At 29.5% G+C, this 15226-nt stretch overlaps 4 protein-coding genes across 5 annotated transcripts; all 4 read left to right on the top strand.

Annotated features, from left to right (window-relative positions):
* Positions 1-57: 57 nt before the first annotated feature.
* On the top strand, positions 58-1209 carry LOC123290575 (uncharacterized J domain-containing protein C2E1P5.03-like). Its single transcript, XM_044870813.1, has 3 exons — positions 58-65; positions 127-193; positions 259-1209. Exons 2-3 carry the CDS (start codon positions 128-130, stop codon positions 844-846), a joined length of 654 nt encoding a protein of 217 aa, XP_044726748.1. The 5' UTR covers positions 58-65; position 127; the 3' UTR covers positions 847-1209.
* A 670-nt stretch (positions 1210-1879) lies between these two features.
* Positions 1880-4437, top strand: LOC123290579 (chaperone protein DnaJ-like). Of its 2 annotated transcripts, none has more exons than XM_044870820.1 (2): positions 1880-2023; positions 3804-4437. In XM_044870820.1, exons 1-2 carry the CDS (start codon positions 1970-1972, stop codon positions 4149-4151), a joined length of 402 nt encoding a protein of 133 aa, XP_044726755.1. In that variant the 5' UTR covers positions 1880-1969; the 3' UTR covers positions 4152-4437. The 2 variants fall into 2 exon arrangements, with proteins under 2 accessions (XP_044726755.1, XP_044726756.1); XM_044870821.1 differs by having other exon boundaries at positions 1946-2017.
* An 807-nt stretch (positions 4438-5244) lies between these two features.
* On the top strand, positions 5245-7725 carry LOC123290445. Its single transcript, XM_044870624.1, has 2 exons — positions 5245-5411; positions 6190-7725. Exons 1-2 carry the CDS (start codon positions 5346-5348, stop codon positions 7723-7725), a joined length of 1602 nt encoding a protein of 533 aa, XP_044726559.1. The 5' UTR covers positions 5245-5345.
* Positions 7726-10440: 2715 nt separating this feature from the next.
* Positions 10441-12629, top strand: LOC123290570 (dnaJ homolog subfamily C member 17). Its single transcript, XM_044870809.1, has 3 exons — positions 10441-10614; positions 10693-10986; positions 11981-12629. Exons 1-3 carry the CDS (start codon positions 10543-10545, stop codon positions 12482-12484), a joined length of 870 nt encoding a protein of 289 aa, XP_044726744.1. The 5' UTR covers positions 10441-10542; the 3' UTR covers positions 12485-12629.
* The last annotated feature ends 2597 nt before the right edge of the window (positions 12630-15226 follow it).

Raw genomic sequence — 15226 nt, 5'->3', positions numbered from 1 at the left:
TTTTTAAATGTGTCAATAGCGGGTATTCCCCTACTTGTATTTACCACCTTCAAACAACTTATATTGTGAGGTTAGATAAGATAGAGTTCAACTTATCAATACAAAAAATATAATTGAAATTTTTAGAATGCAAAGTAATTTTAAGGATTTTTATGAATTACTAAACATTCAAAATACTGCAACGGAATCGCAAGTATAATATTTTTCATTATTTTTTATTTTCACAATCACGTAACCACAACCTTTTAATTCTTACAGATAAAAAGTGCATATAGAAAAAAAGCTTTACATTGTCACCCTGATAAAAATCCAGATAATCCAAATGCAGCAGCTTTATTTCGTGAATTATTTGTAGCTGTAGAAACTTTAACAGATCCCATAAGAAGAAAAAGGTACGATGCTGAACTACGTGAGCATCAGATTTTATGGGAGCAATTACGACAATTCCAAAATGAAAAGATGGCTAAGCGACGTAAGATGCTACGAAAAGTGTTTTTTACATGTATTTCTGGAATTTTGATTTTAGTGATTTATAAGTTTAAAAACTTTAAACATGTTTCTGAGAAAGTGGAAGTGACATTACAGAACTCTAAATTCCATCAAGCATCTCGAATTGATCCTACCGCATGCTTGGATCGACGTAAAATTTTGTATGTGTACTCTTTGCTTTGTCCGATTGAATATCCTAAAGGAATTGTTCCTGCCTTTTCGAGATATCGATTTTTAAAATTCACTAAAAAAGTTTTTTTGTCAATTTTATATAAAATATCAAATATTTTTATTCCTTTTTTTTTCAAGATCAATTATAGAACTTATGTGAAACATGTTAATATTCTTAATTTATGAATTGAATGAAACGTTAGAGCTTAATGTGGGCTGCTTATTAAGGAATGGTACAAAAGTTGTAACCAGATCCGCCCACAAGAATCATCCGAGGAGGGAGGGTTAGTTCAAACTTTTGTTCATCATGTTAGGTCATAAAGTCACAATGAAAACAGTTTTGACCTCGCAATAACGACTAAAATTGTTGGCCCTTTCAATGTCGTTATAACCGATTTGACTGTAATTGTTATACCATGTATATGAAATATATACAAGGTATATTAAGCTTAGTCCCAAGCTTGTAACGCTTGGAAATATTGATGTAGCAACTAAATTTTGGTACAGGTGTTCATAAAATCACCTAATTAGTCCGTTTTTGGTTGTCTATCCGTCGGTCTGTCAAAACGAAAAGAGATATCAAGTTCAAATTTTTATAGCGTGCTTAGGACGTAAAAAATTAGCGTATTAAAATATAGCGTGCTTAGGACGAGGTTGATTTCGTAAATGACTAACATAGGTCGATTGGGTAGGGTCCATTTTGTAAACCGTTAGAGATAGAACAAAAGTTTAAATATAAAAAATGTTCCTTATAAAAAAATTAACAACTTTTGTTTGAAACATTTTTTTGTAAACAGCACTGTTTACCTGCGAGAGTGCAAATTATGTGTGGCTATATAAGAGTAGATATTTTTCTTTATTTGTATAACGTAAAAACAAACATTTGGGTCATCATAATTGTCTATACATGGTATTTCAACAATTAACTCAGTCAATTATTTGTTTTCACTTGTTTTAATTTTAATTTTTGTTCAGAAAACTTATTACGTAATTTTTTGATAGTAAGAACGAACCTAATTGAATAAAAACAAAAGTAAATGACTCCATTCGGTACGAATCGGTTTTTCACCGAGTGAAAAGTTTTCCCGCATAAACTTATTCAACTCATTTTTCATTGTCATGGTCATGGTCATTATCAGTTATTCTCTATTATTATGCATCAAAAGTGCATTATTGTGCAATCATTATTCACGTAAAGAAAATAAATATTTAAAGAAAATTAAATTTAATTATATCTTCTTAATTAATAATACATAAATAAATTAAATTATTTTTTAATAAATATAATTTCAATTGATCAATAAATATAATGACAAATTTTTACGAATTACTTGATGTAGAAATGGATGCCACCGAGGTACAAGTAAATATTTTTCAACATTTTTAATGACATTTTACTCCAGTAAACGGGGAATAAACCTCGAAATTCTTTTTATACCATGTATATATGAAATATATCAAGGTATATTAAGTTTAGTCCCAAGTTTTTAACGATTAATAATACTGACACAAGTGTTCAACTAATTAGTCTATTTTCGGTCGTCTGTCCGTCTGTCTGTCAACACAATAAGTCAAAAACGAGAAAAGATATCAAGCTGAAATTTTTATAGCGTGCTCAGCACGTAAAAAGTGAGATCGAGTTCGTAAATGAACAGCATAAGTCAATTGGGTCTTGGGTCCGTAGGACTCATTTTGTAAACCGTTAGAGATAGAACAAAAGTTTAAATATAAAAAATAAACAACTTTTGTTTGCAACATTTTTTCGTAAACATCAATGTTTACCCGTAAGGGCGTACATCAGGGGTAAATTACATAGTATGTATTATATGGGAATATCAGTTCTGTGTGGCTATCTTTCTTTACTTACACGATTCCGTAATCAAGACTGTTTATACATGGTATTTCAATAATTAACACAGTCAATTGTTTGTTTTCACTTGTTTATAGCTCCGATTAACTTGAAAATTTGACGATAAGTGGATAAGAACCCATGAAACAGTGCTTTTGCTGAGGGGTAGATAACTAATCGACCTTTGTTGCTCATTTACGAACTCGAACTCACTTTTTACATCCTAAGCACACTATAAGAATTTCAGCTTGATATTTTTTCGTTTTTGAGCTACCGTGTTCACAGACGTGCGGGCAGACAACCGAAAATGGACTAATTAGGTGATTTTATGAACAACTATACCAATATTTTGTTTGTAACATCAATATTTTTAAGCGTAACAAACTTGGGACTAAACTTAGTATACCTTGATATACTTCATATATACATGGTATAAAAATACAAAATGACAAAATTTTTTCATTTTAAAGGACTTTTATAGTACTTTAAAAAGTGTATGATGTACTTTTTTCAAAAAAAGGAAAATTTTTCAGTGATTTGACGTTATACACTGAATTTAATTCGCCAATAACTCGAAAAGTATTCAGTTTCTGCTTGAATGAAACTTTTTGCTTATAGAATTACCATCCCCTAGAAGGGATGCTTACCACTCCTTGGACAAAAGCACCACTCGGTACCATATAAGTTTTGATCTACAGGTTGAACTTTGTTGATCCCAAATTTTCATCGAATCTTCATTTTTTTTTTCCTCGTTTACAGGGAGTATTTATTTTATAAGCGGGGAGTCCGTGACAGTAAAACTGCATTTACACGAATTTCGAAATTTCGCATATGAATCAATCGATAAGATACAATATGTACTAGGTGTGCCAGGTTATTACAAGTATTTTGTACTTTCATGGAAATTAATTTGGGACCATTTTATGGAAAATTTTATCTATTTTCAGGAAAATTTGGTGTGACAGCTCTCTCGTGGCAGAAAGGTCTGTCACATCAATTTTTAGTATATAAAGCCAATAAAATTTTATCATTATCGAGGAATTACTTTTTTTTAATTTGTTCGTTTTGAGTTCTACTTTCGAAATATCTCGGTGTGACAGCTCAAAACTTGATAAAAAAAATCTATCACACCAGTAAAAAAAATCCTGGCAAAAAATATTTCTGCCATGATAAACCCTGGCACACTCACACTGGCATAGTATTGATTTATATGCGAAATTTCGAAATCCGTGTAAGGGCAGTTTTACTGTCACGGGCTTTAGGACTATTACATTATATTTTAATTTAATTTTAGATAAAAACCGCTTATAAAAAAATGGCATTAAAATATCATCCGGATAAAAATCCGAATCTTTCAAATGCAAATGAATTATTTCAACAATTGTCTGATGCCAAGGATGTGTTAAGTGATCCAACAAAAAGGGAACTTTATGATCGACAATTAAAATTACAAGAACATTTACAAAACTCGAATAAATCCAAAGAGAAAGGACATGAGACCTTATCCACACCTGAGCTAATAACTTTAGGCATTTTAAGCGGATGTCTTCTTGTTGGTTCTCATATACTTTTTGGATACTTTTTGAATACAGTCGAACAAAAATTAAAGAAAAAGGCTAAGGAAAGATCAAGCGAGAATTGAAAAACAAACATACAACCTAGAAATTGTTTTAGCTCACAGTTGTATTCGATCTTCCTGCTACGGAAGACTCTACATCAACCGATTTAAATTGGAACCCTTTTTACTAGTCACTTTAAAGACATAAAATGTCGTATATGGATGCATATGGAGTATAATGTGGCCCGTTAATACAAGTTAGCTTTGAAAATAATAATAAAACTTTAAATCCTTACATTCTAGGATATGGCACATCAAAAAATCCATGAACTCTAATTTTCTGTAGCGAAGTAAATACGCTCCTAAGTCGATGTAGCCATATCGACTTACTTTTTTTAAATTTTTTTTTTTAAATTAAAAAAAAAAAACTGAATAGAAATAATTCAAATAGTACCTAATTCCCACCATTTTTTTTTTAATAGTTCACTGTAAGTGGGCTTACTACAGGGGGCTTTTTGGACAACATTTAATGTACAGTAGAGTTGCCTATCTAAAATGTTGTCCAAAAAGCCCCCTGGAGTAAGGCACTTACAGTGAAACATTTAAAAAAAATGGCGGGAATTAGGTGCTATTTGAATTATTTCTATTCAATTTATTATTTATTTTTTTGTATATATTTGTCTTCTAATAAATAAAATAAAGTGAAGTTTTTTAAATAAAATAACAAATATTAATAAAATAATAATTTATTGCAATATTTGAAATAAAATAGCATTTATTTTAATATAAACATTATTAATAACAATTAATGATTAGTTTGATGTAAGTTAAATGCAATGTTAAACCATTTGATTTCGTTATTAAACAATTATAAACACAAATAAACACTACCTTAATGTAATCAACACGATTAACAAGGTGTAGAGCCACCTGGAGAAATGCACCTTCAGAGAACGAAAATAGTAAAAATTTTACAGGGAGTTGCAGATCTGTTAATTAAAAACAATAATCTGTGAGTGTATATAAAAAGGGGTTATTCTTGTTTTGGATTTTGTCTTACCTTAAGAAAAAATTGATAATTATAATGACTTCCCCCATTCTTTTTTTGAAATTTATCCTACCTCAACAAAAAATTGATGGTTTTTATGACTTAAGTTATTTATAGGGTCATGTGCAATGCAAAGTAAAAATGACTTATATTTCGAGGTTATATAAGGATATACTTTAAAAATGAATTAAATAATTCAATTTTAAAATGGAAACTACAATTATTTAAAAATGGGGCATTATTTTATAGATTTTTATGATTTACTTAACATTAAAAAGACTGCAACGGAATCGCAGGTATAATATTTTTCGTTTTTTATTAATCAATATTGTTATGTTTATACCCTGCAATTATGTTATAAATCAGGAGTATATTAAATTTAGAAACTTCTTAATAATGTACAGGGTAGCCAAAAATTTGGAATCACTATTTTTATTTTTGGTAAACTGCACCTCTTTTTTATAAGTTGGCGAAATGTTACTAAGAAAAGTCACTCACAAATAACAATTATGACTCTTTACAAAAAATCAAGAAGATCCGTGTACTTTAATAATAGCATCATTTTTTATTTGAACAAAAGGTCTAATTATAAAAAAACGTAAGAAAGAAAATAATAATAAATCAATTAACATGTACTATCCGAGAATGTATTTTTTTGTGGACTAGTTTAGAAAATTAAAAAGAAAATTTATTTTCTCGGATAAACATTCACTAAGAATGGAATTATCAAAGTTGGAAAGATCTGCTTAATATTGTGTATATAGTTCTAATTGTTAATTTCGAGTAACTTTTTTTAGTAACATTTTGTCAACTTTTAAAAACGAACGGTAGTTTAGCCAAAAAAAAAAAAATAGTGATTCCAAATTTTTGGCTACCCTGTACATTATTTAGAAGTTTTAAATATTCCTACATACTTTTCATAATAAGCAAAACTTCTTATAAAGAATGACTTTTTTTCTTAAAATGCAGAATAAGAAAATTTACAAGTATAGTTACCTCTATCCGGGGACACAATATATATAAATGCGGAGTTTTTAAACAATTAACTCATTTAGTTATCTTCACTTATTTTAGATAGAAAGTGCATATAGGGAGAAAATTTTACTTTATCATCCTAATAAAAATCCTCATAATCCAAATGCAGCAGTTACATATCGTCAATTGTCAGAAGCCGTACGAACATTAAAAAATCCCATTACTAGATTAATATATGATAACAAATTGAAACTACAAAAAGAAGAATTACTGCGGGAGAAATTACGACGTAAAAAAATACGACAGGAATGGTTTCGGCAGCACAAATTACGAGAGCAACGGTTCGGAGAGGAGCTAAGACGACTGGAGAGATTACAAACAGAGCAGTTATTACAAGAACAGGCAGAACTATTAGTACTTAAAAAATTTTTAAGAGATTCTAATATAATAGTAACAGATCATACTGTTAGACTAATAAATGAAGAATTATTGGAACTAAACCAACAGGCAAAATTACGATTTGAAATAATGCGAGAGAATTGGGAAATCGAGCAGTTAAGACGGAAACAGTCTCGGAAAAACCAACTTAAAACTCTGTTAAAAGCTTTTAAATTGATTTGTATTTGTGGCATTTTAATTTTCGTATTTTATAAATTCACGGAAATTAAGAAAGTGGTAAACGCTTCTATACAAAACTTGAAGCCTTACGTTTTTACTACTTTTAACTTTTTATATCAGCAACTGATGTCAGTTCAGAATTATTTTTTTAATCTTTATAACTCATCATATCAGCAACCATTGACAGCTAAACATCAGTCGTTTAGTTCCGCTCAACCGCCAGCTGATAATCAACCATCAGCACACTTTATATATCAGCAACTAATTTCAGTTCATAATTATTTTTTTAAATCTCACAATCCAGTTGTGAATCAGCATCGTTCTCTTAATGATGTTAAAGTACAAACCAACTTCATATACCAACAACTGACGTCACTTCAGTATTATTTTAATAATATTTGCAATTTTATATATCAGCAACCGATGACAGTTGAACATGATTCGTTTAATGCCCCTCAACCGCCAACTGATAATCAACCATCAGGAAACTTTTTATATCAGCAACTGATTTCAGTTCAAAATTATTTTTTTAATTCATACAATTCTTTATACCAGAAAACGAAACCAGTTGTGAATCAGCATCGTTCTTTTAATGATGCTGATGTTAAACTAACAACCAACTTTTTATACCAACAACTGACGTCACTGCAGCATTATTTTAATAATATTTACAACTTTTTATACCAACAAATAATTTTTGTTCGAGATTACATTTTAAATACTCTCAACTTATCATACCAGCAACCGATGCCAGTTGAGCAACATTCTGTTAATGACGCTCAATCCCGAACAGACTATCCTCAGGTAATGTCTGTTCAGGATTATTTTTTTAAGTCTTGGAGCTTTTTATACCAAGGTCTAGCATTAATTCTTTCTTGCTTGTTTAATATTGGCGACATTTTATGTCAGATACTGGGACCAGTGTTTACTTTTATAAAACTTGTAATTTTACTTGCAATCTTAATTGAATTGCTTTTTTTACTTGTAATCTTACTTTCAACTGTTTATAACCTGTAAAATGAAATATATATCAAGGTATACTAAGTTTAATCCCAAGTTTGTAACGCTTAAGATATATTGATGCTACGGTCAAAATTTCGGTATAGCTGTTCATAAAATCACTTAATTAGTCCATTTGCGGTTATCTATCCGTCTGCTGAGACGATAACTCAAAAACGAAAAGAGATATACAGCTGAAATTTTTACATCATGCAAGTTTGAGCTCGTAAATGAGCGACATAGGTCAATTGTGTCTTGGGTCCGTATTACCCATCTTTTTAACCTTTAGAGATAGAATGTTTAATTGTAAAAAATGTTCCTTATGAAACATTTTTCCGTAAACATCTTACACATGGTGTTTGGTGGCAATTTCTCCAAAACTATAAAAGATTACGCAGTTGAAAATTTGCAGGTAATAGTGGTTTTCAACAATTCAGCATATTTTTTTAATTCTTTTAGCTACTGATGAAAATCCGGCATAATTTTTTTAATATGCTTTAACGTTTAAATTGCGAAAAAAGCATTTTTTCTACTTCCTGTAATTTTGAGTGTCTGCTTGCTTTTTTATAAGCTATTTTTCTTAACCCAACGGATTTTTTGTATTTATGTTTTCCGTAGTGTGTTTTTACTTTAACTAGGCAAAATGTTTGGAGTGTTCTTCTGTACAAAAAGTAAAAAAAACCCAGTTTTGTTAGAATAGGAAATTGTAATTATGGCAAGGTTTTTTTTACTCGAAAATAACAAAATATGATATGAAAAAGAATGTATTTTATATTCAAAATATACGAGAAAGAATTTCACATTCTGAAATAAAAGAAACAGGTATGTAAACAAAAAAAATTCAAATTTAAAATTAGGGTAAGTAAGGCCATCTGTTACACTATTGTTAAATTATTATTAAACAAGTAATCGGTTTGTTCTCACAGATCATTCACATATTCTTGAAGATACTTGAACGACAAGCTTGGCTACTTGGCGTAAATGTTAGTATAAGGGCATGTACAGCAGAAAATGGGTAATATAAAATGGCGTCCGCTCTTTGTGGGAATTTGGAACCCTTATACATTCTCTATTTCTTGCTAACTACATGAAAAATATATAACAGATGCTTAAAGGATTACATACTTGGTTTATAAAAATTGTTTGGATGTGATAGAGCAAAAATTAAATTTTTTGATTTCTGATGACGTCATAAAGTTAAAAAATTAGATTTATTTTGATAACACAGGCAAATTTGATCCTATCTTAATGGAATTTTTTTTTGAAACCCAGTAATTTTGGGTCATTATTTTCTGTTTCGATGTCAGCTTTTTGCCATCTATCACTTATGTGCTTAATTCCGGAATCAGGTCTCCAAATTCTTGAAACCTATTAGAGCTAGATTAATTTTGATCACAAAGTTGAAAAGTATGATCCAAATTTAGTAAGATTACATAGGTAATCTTATAGGTTTATCAAAATTGCCAAAATGGTACTTTTTCATACATTTTAATGAATAGAGATTCCAATTATGAGTGCAATAATTATTTTATTTATTGAAGTATTTTATTAACATTATAAAATATTTGCATTTAAAAATTTTGTTAATAAATTTTTTTAAGCAAATCATTTACATCGCTTTTTTTTATCATGTCCAATAATTGTTATTTAATAATATATATGTCACTATCATCCAAAGAACTTCATAAAATTATGATTTTTAATTGATGGTTGCTTAATCATGAAGAAGCAACAATCATCATAAAAATAATATTTCAACCAGTTCATTGGGCCTTACTTCCTTACGACCTTACTCTACTTGAAGAAGTAGGTTAGGTGGGCCTTTTTTTACCGCCAATTGGTGGGCCAATTTAGTTATATTCTTATTTCATAAGTACCTATATCCTTATACGATTTCGTATAACCTAACTTTAATTAGACGATCAGCTGAATTACCAATATGGTAAACTGCTAATTCCAACGTAAAAATTAAAAAAAACTATCCCATAAAATCCAAGTTTTTATTATACTCCCTCTATTTTTTTCATCCTTGATCGTCGCTACGAATCTGCAAAATTTCAGCTCGATTGGATCACGGCAGTCAAGCAAAGACTTTCGAGTTAAAATGATGGGAGTAATTAAACTACGGTACAAGGCTACAAGCACATCTCTATATTTATGGAACAAACTGTTACCTATTCGTTGTGTGCGTAGTCATGGAAGGGGACAATAAAATCGATGCCAGCGCTTTAAGTGAAAAATTTTGGAGTTAAAGGGGGCTGTTATGACTAATTTGCAATTCTTTACATGTTAATGTAATAGAAATGTCAAATTAAAATTATCGAAAAACACGAATTAATTAAACTTAATGCATTAAAAATTGTGAAAATAAGAAATCAAATTGAACAAATATTATTTTTCAAATGTAAATTATCATAATTATTTATTTAAATTTGTGAGACAATAATATTAAATTTTAAATGTAAGTTTTAAATGCAATCCATACAATTCTATAATTAAAGTAGTGTATCGTTACCATGGAAACGAAACTCACGCACGGAACGAATACCAATGCTGATTGGCTAATAGTTTGCGTTACCATAGTAACTGTACTGGTGTACTGTACACTGCTGGTTTTTTTAGAACACACTGTATAAAAAAAATTTGGTTATGTGTTTTGTGTTTTGACGTTTCTCCTAGTTTATGAATACTGTAGGTATTATAGGGTATTATCTCTATGGTTTTACAAAATACAAATATATATATTTTGAGGTTAGACATTTTAAAAATATACAAGTTGTGAAGTTCAACTAGACTTAAATAAGTAGATAATTAAAATAGATTTATTAAAATAAAATGGAAAGCAAAATAGAAGATAAAGATTTATATGAGTTGTTTGATATTCAAATAACCGCTACTGAATCGGAGGTATTACAACTGTTTTTCATTAATTAATTTATTACATTGTGTTTTTCATATAAAGATTTATTTGTTATTTAATTTTAGATAAAAAAAGCATATAGGAAAAAAGCTTTACATTGTCATCCCGATAAAAATCCAGATAATCCAAATGCAGCCGCATTATTTCATGAACTATCGTTAGCTTTACAAATTTTAACAGATGCAAAAGCAAGACAAGCCTATGATAAAGTATTAAATGGTAAAAAAGCTGCACAAATACGACATAAAGAATTAGATAGTCGACGTAAGAAATTAAAAGAGGAGCTAGATGCACGCGAACGATTAGCTGAATTACGTGGTAAGAAGGAGGATTTAAGAACAGACGCCGAAAAATTACAGGTGCGTGTAGTTTTTATATATTATCCATTCTTTAAACAGTTAATTGGGAAAATGCTGCAAGTACGGTGAATGTGTGGTAAATTATAGTTCAAAGTTCCTTGATCACAGTTTTGGGGCCTCTTGTGGGGCAAAATTTTGAATTAATCGATGATTGAGCTTCAAAAAAGTTTTCATCGTGTAGAAAATTTATCACAAATTCTGTTTATGCAAAAAGAAAACATTACCTCACGGCGCTTTACAAAAACAAAACTTTGGTTTTTGACGCTTATACGATATTTTTAGAGCAATTTTTTTACATTTACGTCATACAAATTGCCTAGTTAACTAGGCACGTGACAGCCGAATCACTCTAATAGGGAATATTCATGAAATTTAAATTTAGTTCAAATATTTTTCTTCCGTAACTTTAATGACTGGAAATTTCAACTAAACCATTATTTTAGTAATAAATATCATTTTAATTATTTAAAATTAATTAATAAAGTACAAATTCAGTGAAGGCATTTAAAAATTTCTAAAATGGAAATTCAAATTTTTATACGGACGTGACATCATAGTACGGGCTTGTCAAATTTGTTGACATACTGTATGATATTAATTACTTACATTTTATATGGTATTTCATTAAATTATACTATTTTACCGGCTTTTTATTAGAAAACTTAATAATAACAAGTGTAAATTCTGTATTGTAAATTCATTTTTTAAAGTGTAAATTATAAATTGAACTGTCACCAATTGACAGATCACGTACTTATACGTCATGAACAGAGAGCGCCAAAAAACTGCGTTTAAATATATCAAAATTATAATGTATTTTTAATATTTTTTTTACTTTGTTATAAATATTTTTAATACTTTGTTATAACTGTGTAAACAATGAATTAAAAATATAAAAAAATACATGAATATTCCCTATTATGTTGCGCTTGGCAACGTTGTATATTACAACTTTAATTAAAATTATTTCAATAATAATTTATATCATTTGTAGGCTGAAATTGATCGACTGCGTAAAGAAGGCGCAAAAATTGTCCAACAAGAAAATGAATTATTAAAACAAGAAATGAGTAAAAAATTTACAAGCACAGAACCAGTTCCATGGGATAGTGCCGAGTATCGAATTAAAATTAAATGGAAAGCGGAAAAAACGGACGATACAAATGGTGGCTACACTTATGAAGAGTTACATCGATTTTTATTAAAATATGGTGATATAATTGGTTTGATTGTTTCCACGAAGAAAAAGGGTAGCGCTATGGTTGAATATGCAACACAAGAAGCCGCTGAAATGGCAGTTAGTTATGAAAAAGGTTTAGCTGGAAATCCTTTAACACTGTCATGGGTTAAAGGTCCACCGCCAAAACATCGAGCAGCTACTACATCTACATTAGTGAATGATAACGATTTTGAGTCATTGGTTATGCGTAATTTACGACAAGCTGAAGAACGTAAACGACTTATAGCTGAAATACAAGCTGGTTTAATTGATGATTAAAAATCCAGTATTTAGGAAAATGAGGTCCGTAGGACCTGTCTAATTTATTTCTTGTTTAGTATGTGCAGCGAAAAATACCTTAATATTAAAAAAAAATTAACCCATCCGGGTTTTCAACTCGATAATTAGGACAAAAATAGTAGTTTCGAAGGGATTTGACTTCATCTAGTTTCATTTTCTCCTTTTTTTTGCGCTACAACCCCTTTTTTTTTATTAAAATGTGTATTTCGTCTTTTTTTATATGCAAAAAACCTTTATTTCCGCACTTTTTCAATTTTTAAAGAAAATAACTTCCTGCATTCCGATTTTTTCTAAAACTACTATTTTTCTCCTTGTTTTTTAATACTGAGATATTTTGCGCCACATATACTGCACTAGTCTAGATCCTGCCGTTTCCGAATATTATCTGGGAAGCTTATGATGCGAACCATAAGGGTTGAATTCACCTGAACAGCTTGTTCTTCAAAAATTATCTTCTCATTTCAATATTTCCTTCAAGATTTTCGTACAACTGAATCGGAATCGTTGAAAGAGAAATCGTCAGCTATGAAAATTTACGTAGAAGAAAAAGTTGTTAGGCAAGACTTTCCAGCTCTTCTGAAATAACTCGGAAATACTTCGCAGTGTTCTAATTTGTAAATATTCTAATTTATTTCTAAGTTTGTAAATAAAATTTTTACACTATTTAATTAATTTTGTTTTTTATTTACTAAATCGTAAAAAATTCGACTATAAACGATTCCAAAATAATAAACAATACAATTGCGAAACAAAAAAAATGGGCAACCATGGACACTGCCGACAGAAGTAAAACTTAAAACTTTGGAATAACTGTGTTTTTTAATTATTTGTAGTATAATAATTAAAATTTCATAATATGAAAATTGAAATTATTCACATACTAGATAAACTCGACCACGTTTCGCTGTGGCTTTGAAAATAGTCTAGAAACACATTTGACATTTATATGACTTTCATTGCTTCAATAACTTTTAAATATTCGTTCCCGTGTGAATTTCGAGATACAAAGTATGTAGAAACACTCTTGGGTATAAATGTTGTCAAAATTACAAGTTTACTACTTTTCGAGTTTTATGGCCATAAACTTACGGAATTTTTGTATAGAAGTAAAGGTCGATAAAAATTGAAGAGTTTGCAATGGAGGGCACTATGGATGTTTGAAGAATACTTTGGCAAACTTCATAAGACGTTCGTTATCGAACCAAAACGTCGTGTGAAATCAATTTTTCTTGGGTATAAATGTTGTCAAAATTACAAGTTTACTACTTTTCGAGTTTCATGGCCATAAACTTACGGAATTTTTGTATAGAAGTAAAGGATGTTTGAAGAATACTTTGGCAAATTTCATAAGACATTCGTTATCGAACCAAAACGTCGTGTGATATCAATTTTTGGATAGCATCAATAACTACGAAAATATGAAGTTGTTTTGTAAGAATAAGACAGGCAATTGCTTATATCTTTTATGTTTATCAATCGATTTTATTTTTGATTTCAGATTTTGTTATCTGTTCTAGAATATTTTCAAATTTTAACGAAAGATACATTGAAATCAACATCTATACACCGATTCCTTCCGGACTAAGTCGACTTTTCATAACTGCAAGGTAATAATAATGAAACTCCCTCTTCTTAAAGTACAAAAAAAGTAAATTTAAAATCTATGTAAATTTACAAATATAAGAATGAAAAACTTGGATAAATAAATAATTGATTTATGAATCTTGTTACATAAGAATAAGAATCAGAATAAGATAGATAGGTATTATATAACAAACAAATAAAAATCTTTTTATTATCAATATAATATGTGAATTAGAATAATTTGTTAGTAAAATATATACTATCTGCATACTATGAAAGCATACAGAATCGAAGGGAATTTACATGCTAAACTTCTTTTATTTTGCACTGAAACGCTTTTATAAGAGAGAAAACGATGCCTAGGAACCGTATCGTTTCCTCACTTATGGTTAGAATAGGTACTCGCGCATTCTATACATAATATCTCTATGGTTCCAACCATAGACATAGTAATACTAGACCGCGCCATTCATATACTTTCTGTATTGAAAATTGTTCCCAATTTTATGAAGATACAACTTCTAATCTGAAGGTAGAGCTATCTTTGTTCCACTGTGCGAAAATCATTGACATATGACAGAGATAACTGTATCAATTTCATCGAATCAAATTAAATCGAAATCAAAATTAAAATCGATTGATAGACATAAAAGATATAAGCAATTGTCTGTCTTATTCTTACAAAACAACTTTTAATATGTAGCCTCCATATATATAATCTCTTTGGTTCCAACATAATAATTATAGGGAGTGGAGGTAAGGAGAACAATTTTCAAAAGGCGTCAAAGTAAAGAAGAATCCAGCTGAAAACAGGAAATAAGATGTCTAAAATTGTCCAGAATGGTGCTTGTGTAGCAAAAGGTGTTTGATGTAAACTTCTCTATCCTTCTCTAATAATTTATTTAGATCTTTATCTTACTCTTACTACTTTCTTTTAAAACTTACACTTTTGCTACAGCAACGCCACCAACTTTCTACTTTTCGTGGAAGTTATAGAAAGTTGTTTTTACCACTTTACAGCTACATAGACTGAGTGTCAAACGATTTTAAGCGTACCAACATCTGAGGTAATTACTTAGATGAAATCCATTATAGATTCGTAAGAAAAAATGTCAAGTGATACGTGATAAGTATTTT

This window comes from Chrysoperla carnea, chromosome 1 (assembly GCF_905475395.1).
Source record: "Chrysoperla carnea chromosome 1, inChrCarn1.1, whole genome shotgun sequence".
NCBI classification, from domain to species: Eukaryota; Metazoa; Arthropoda; class Insecta; order Neuroptera; family Chrysopidae; genus Chrysoperla; species Chrysoperla carnea.
Note: the sequence above shows the minus strand (reverse complement) of the source record. Positions and strands in the feature narration are given on the sequence as shown.

What these genes read in the sequence shown, in the direction of transcription:
- LOC123290579 (XM_044870820.1), top strand. Translation starts at nt 1,970, where the DNA reads ATGACAAATTTTTACGAATTACTTGATGTAGAAATGGATGCCACCGAG. An exon ending in TGGATGCCACCGAGGTACAA is followed by an intron (nt 2,024 to 3,803) that starts GTAAATATTTTT and finishes ATTTAATTTTAG; the next exon opens with ATAAAAACCGCTTATAAAAA.
- LOC123290445 (XM_044870624.1), top strand. Translation starts at nt 5,346, where the DNA reads ATGGGGCATTATTTTATAGATTTTTATGATTTACTTAACATTAAAAAG. An exon ending in AGACTGCAACGGAATCGCAG is followed by an intron (nt 5,412 to 6,189) that starts GTATAATATTTT and finishes CACTTATTTTAG; the next exon opens with ATAGAAAGTGCATATAGGGA.
- LOC123290570 (XM_044870809.1), top strand. Translation starts at nt 10,543, where the DNA reads ATGGAAAGCAAAATAGAAGATAAAGATTTATATGAGTTGTTTGATATT. An exon ending in TAACCGCTACTGAATCGGAG is followed by an intron (nt 10,615 to 10,692) that starts GTATTACAACTG and finishes ATTTAATTTTAG; the next exon opens with ATAAAAAAAGCATATAGGAA. An exon ending in CAGACGCCGAAAAATTACAG is followed by an intron (nt 10,987 to 11,980) that starts GTGCGTGTAGTT and finishes TATCATTTGTAG; the next exon opens with GCTGAAATTGATCGACTGCG.
- LOC123290575 (XM_044870813.1), top strand. Translation starts at nt 128, where the DNA reads ATGCAAAGTAATTTTAAGGATTTTTATGAATTACTAAACATTCAAAAT. An exon ending in ATACTGCAACGGAATCGCAA is followed by an intron (nt 194 to 258) that starts GTATAATATTTT and finishes TAATTCTTACAG; the next exon opens with ATAAAAAGTGCATATAGAAA.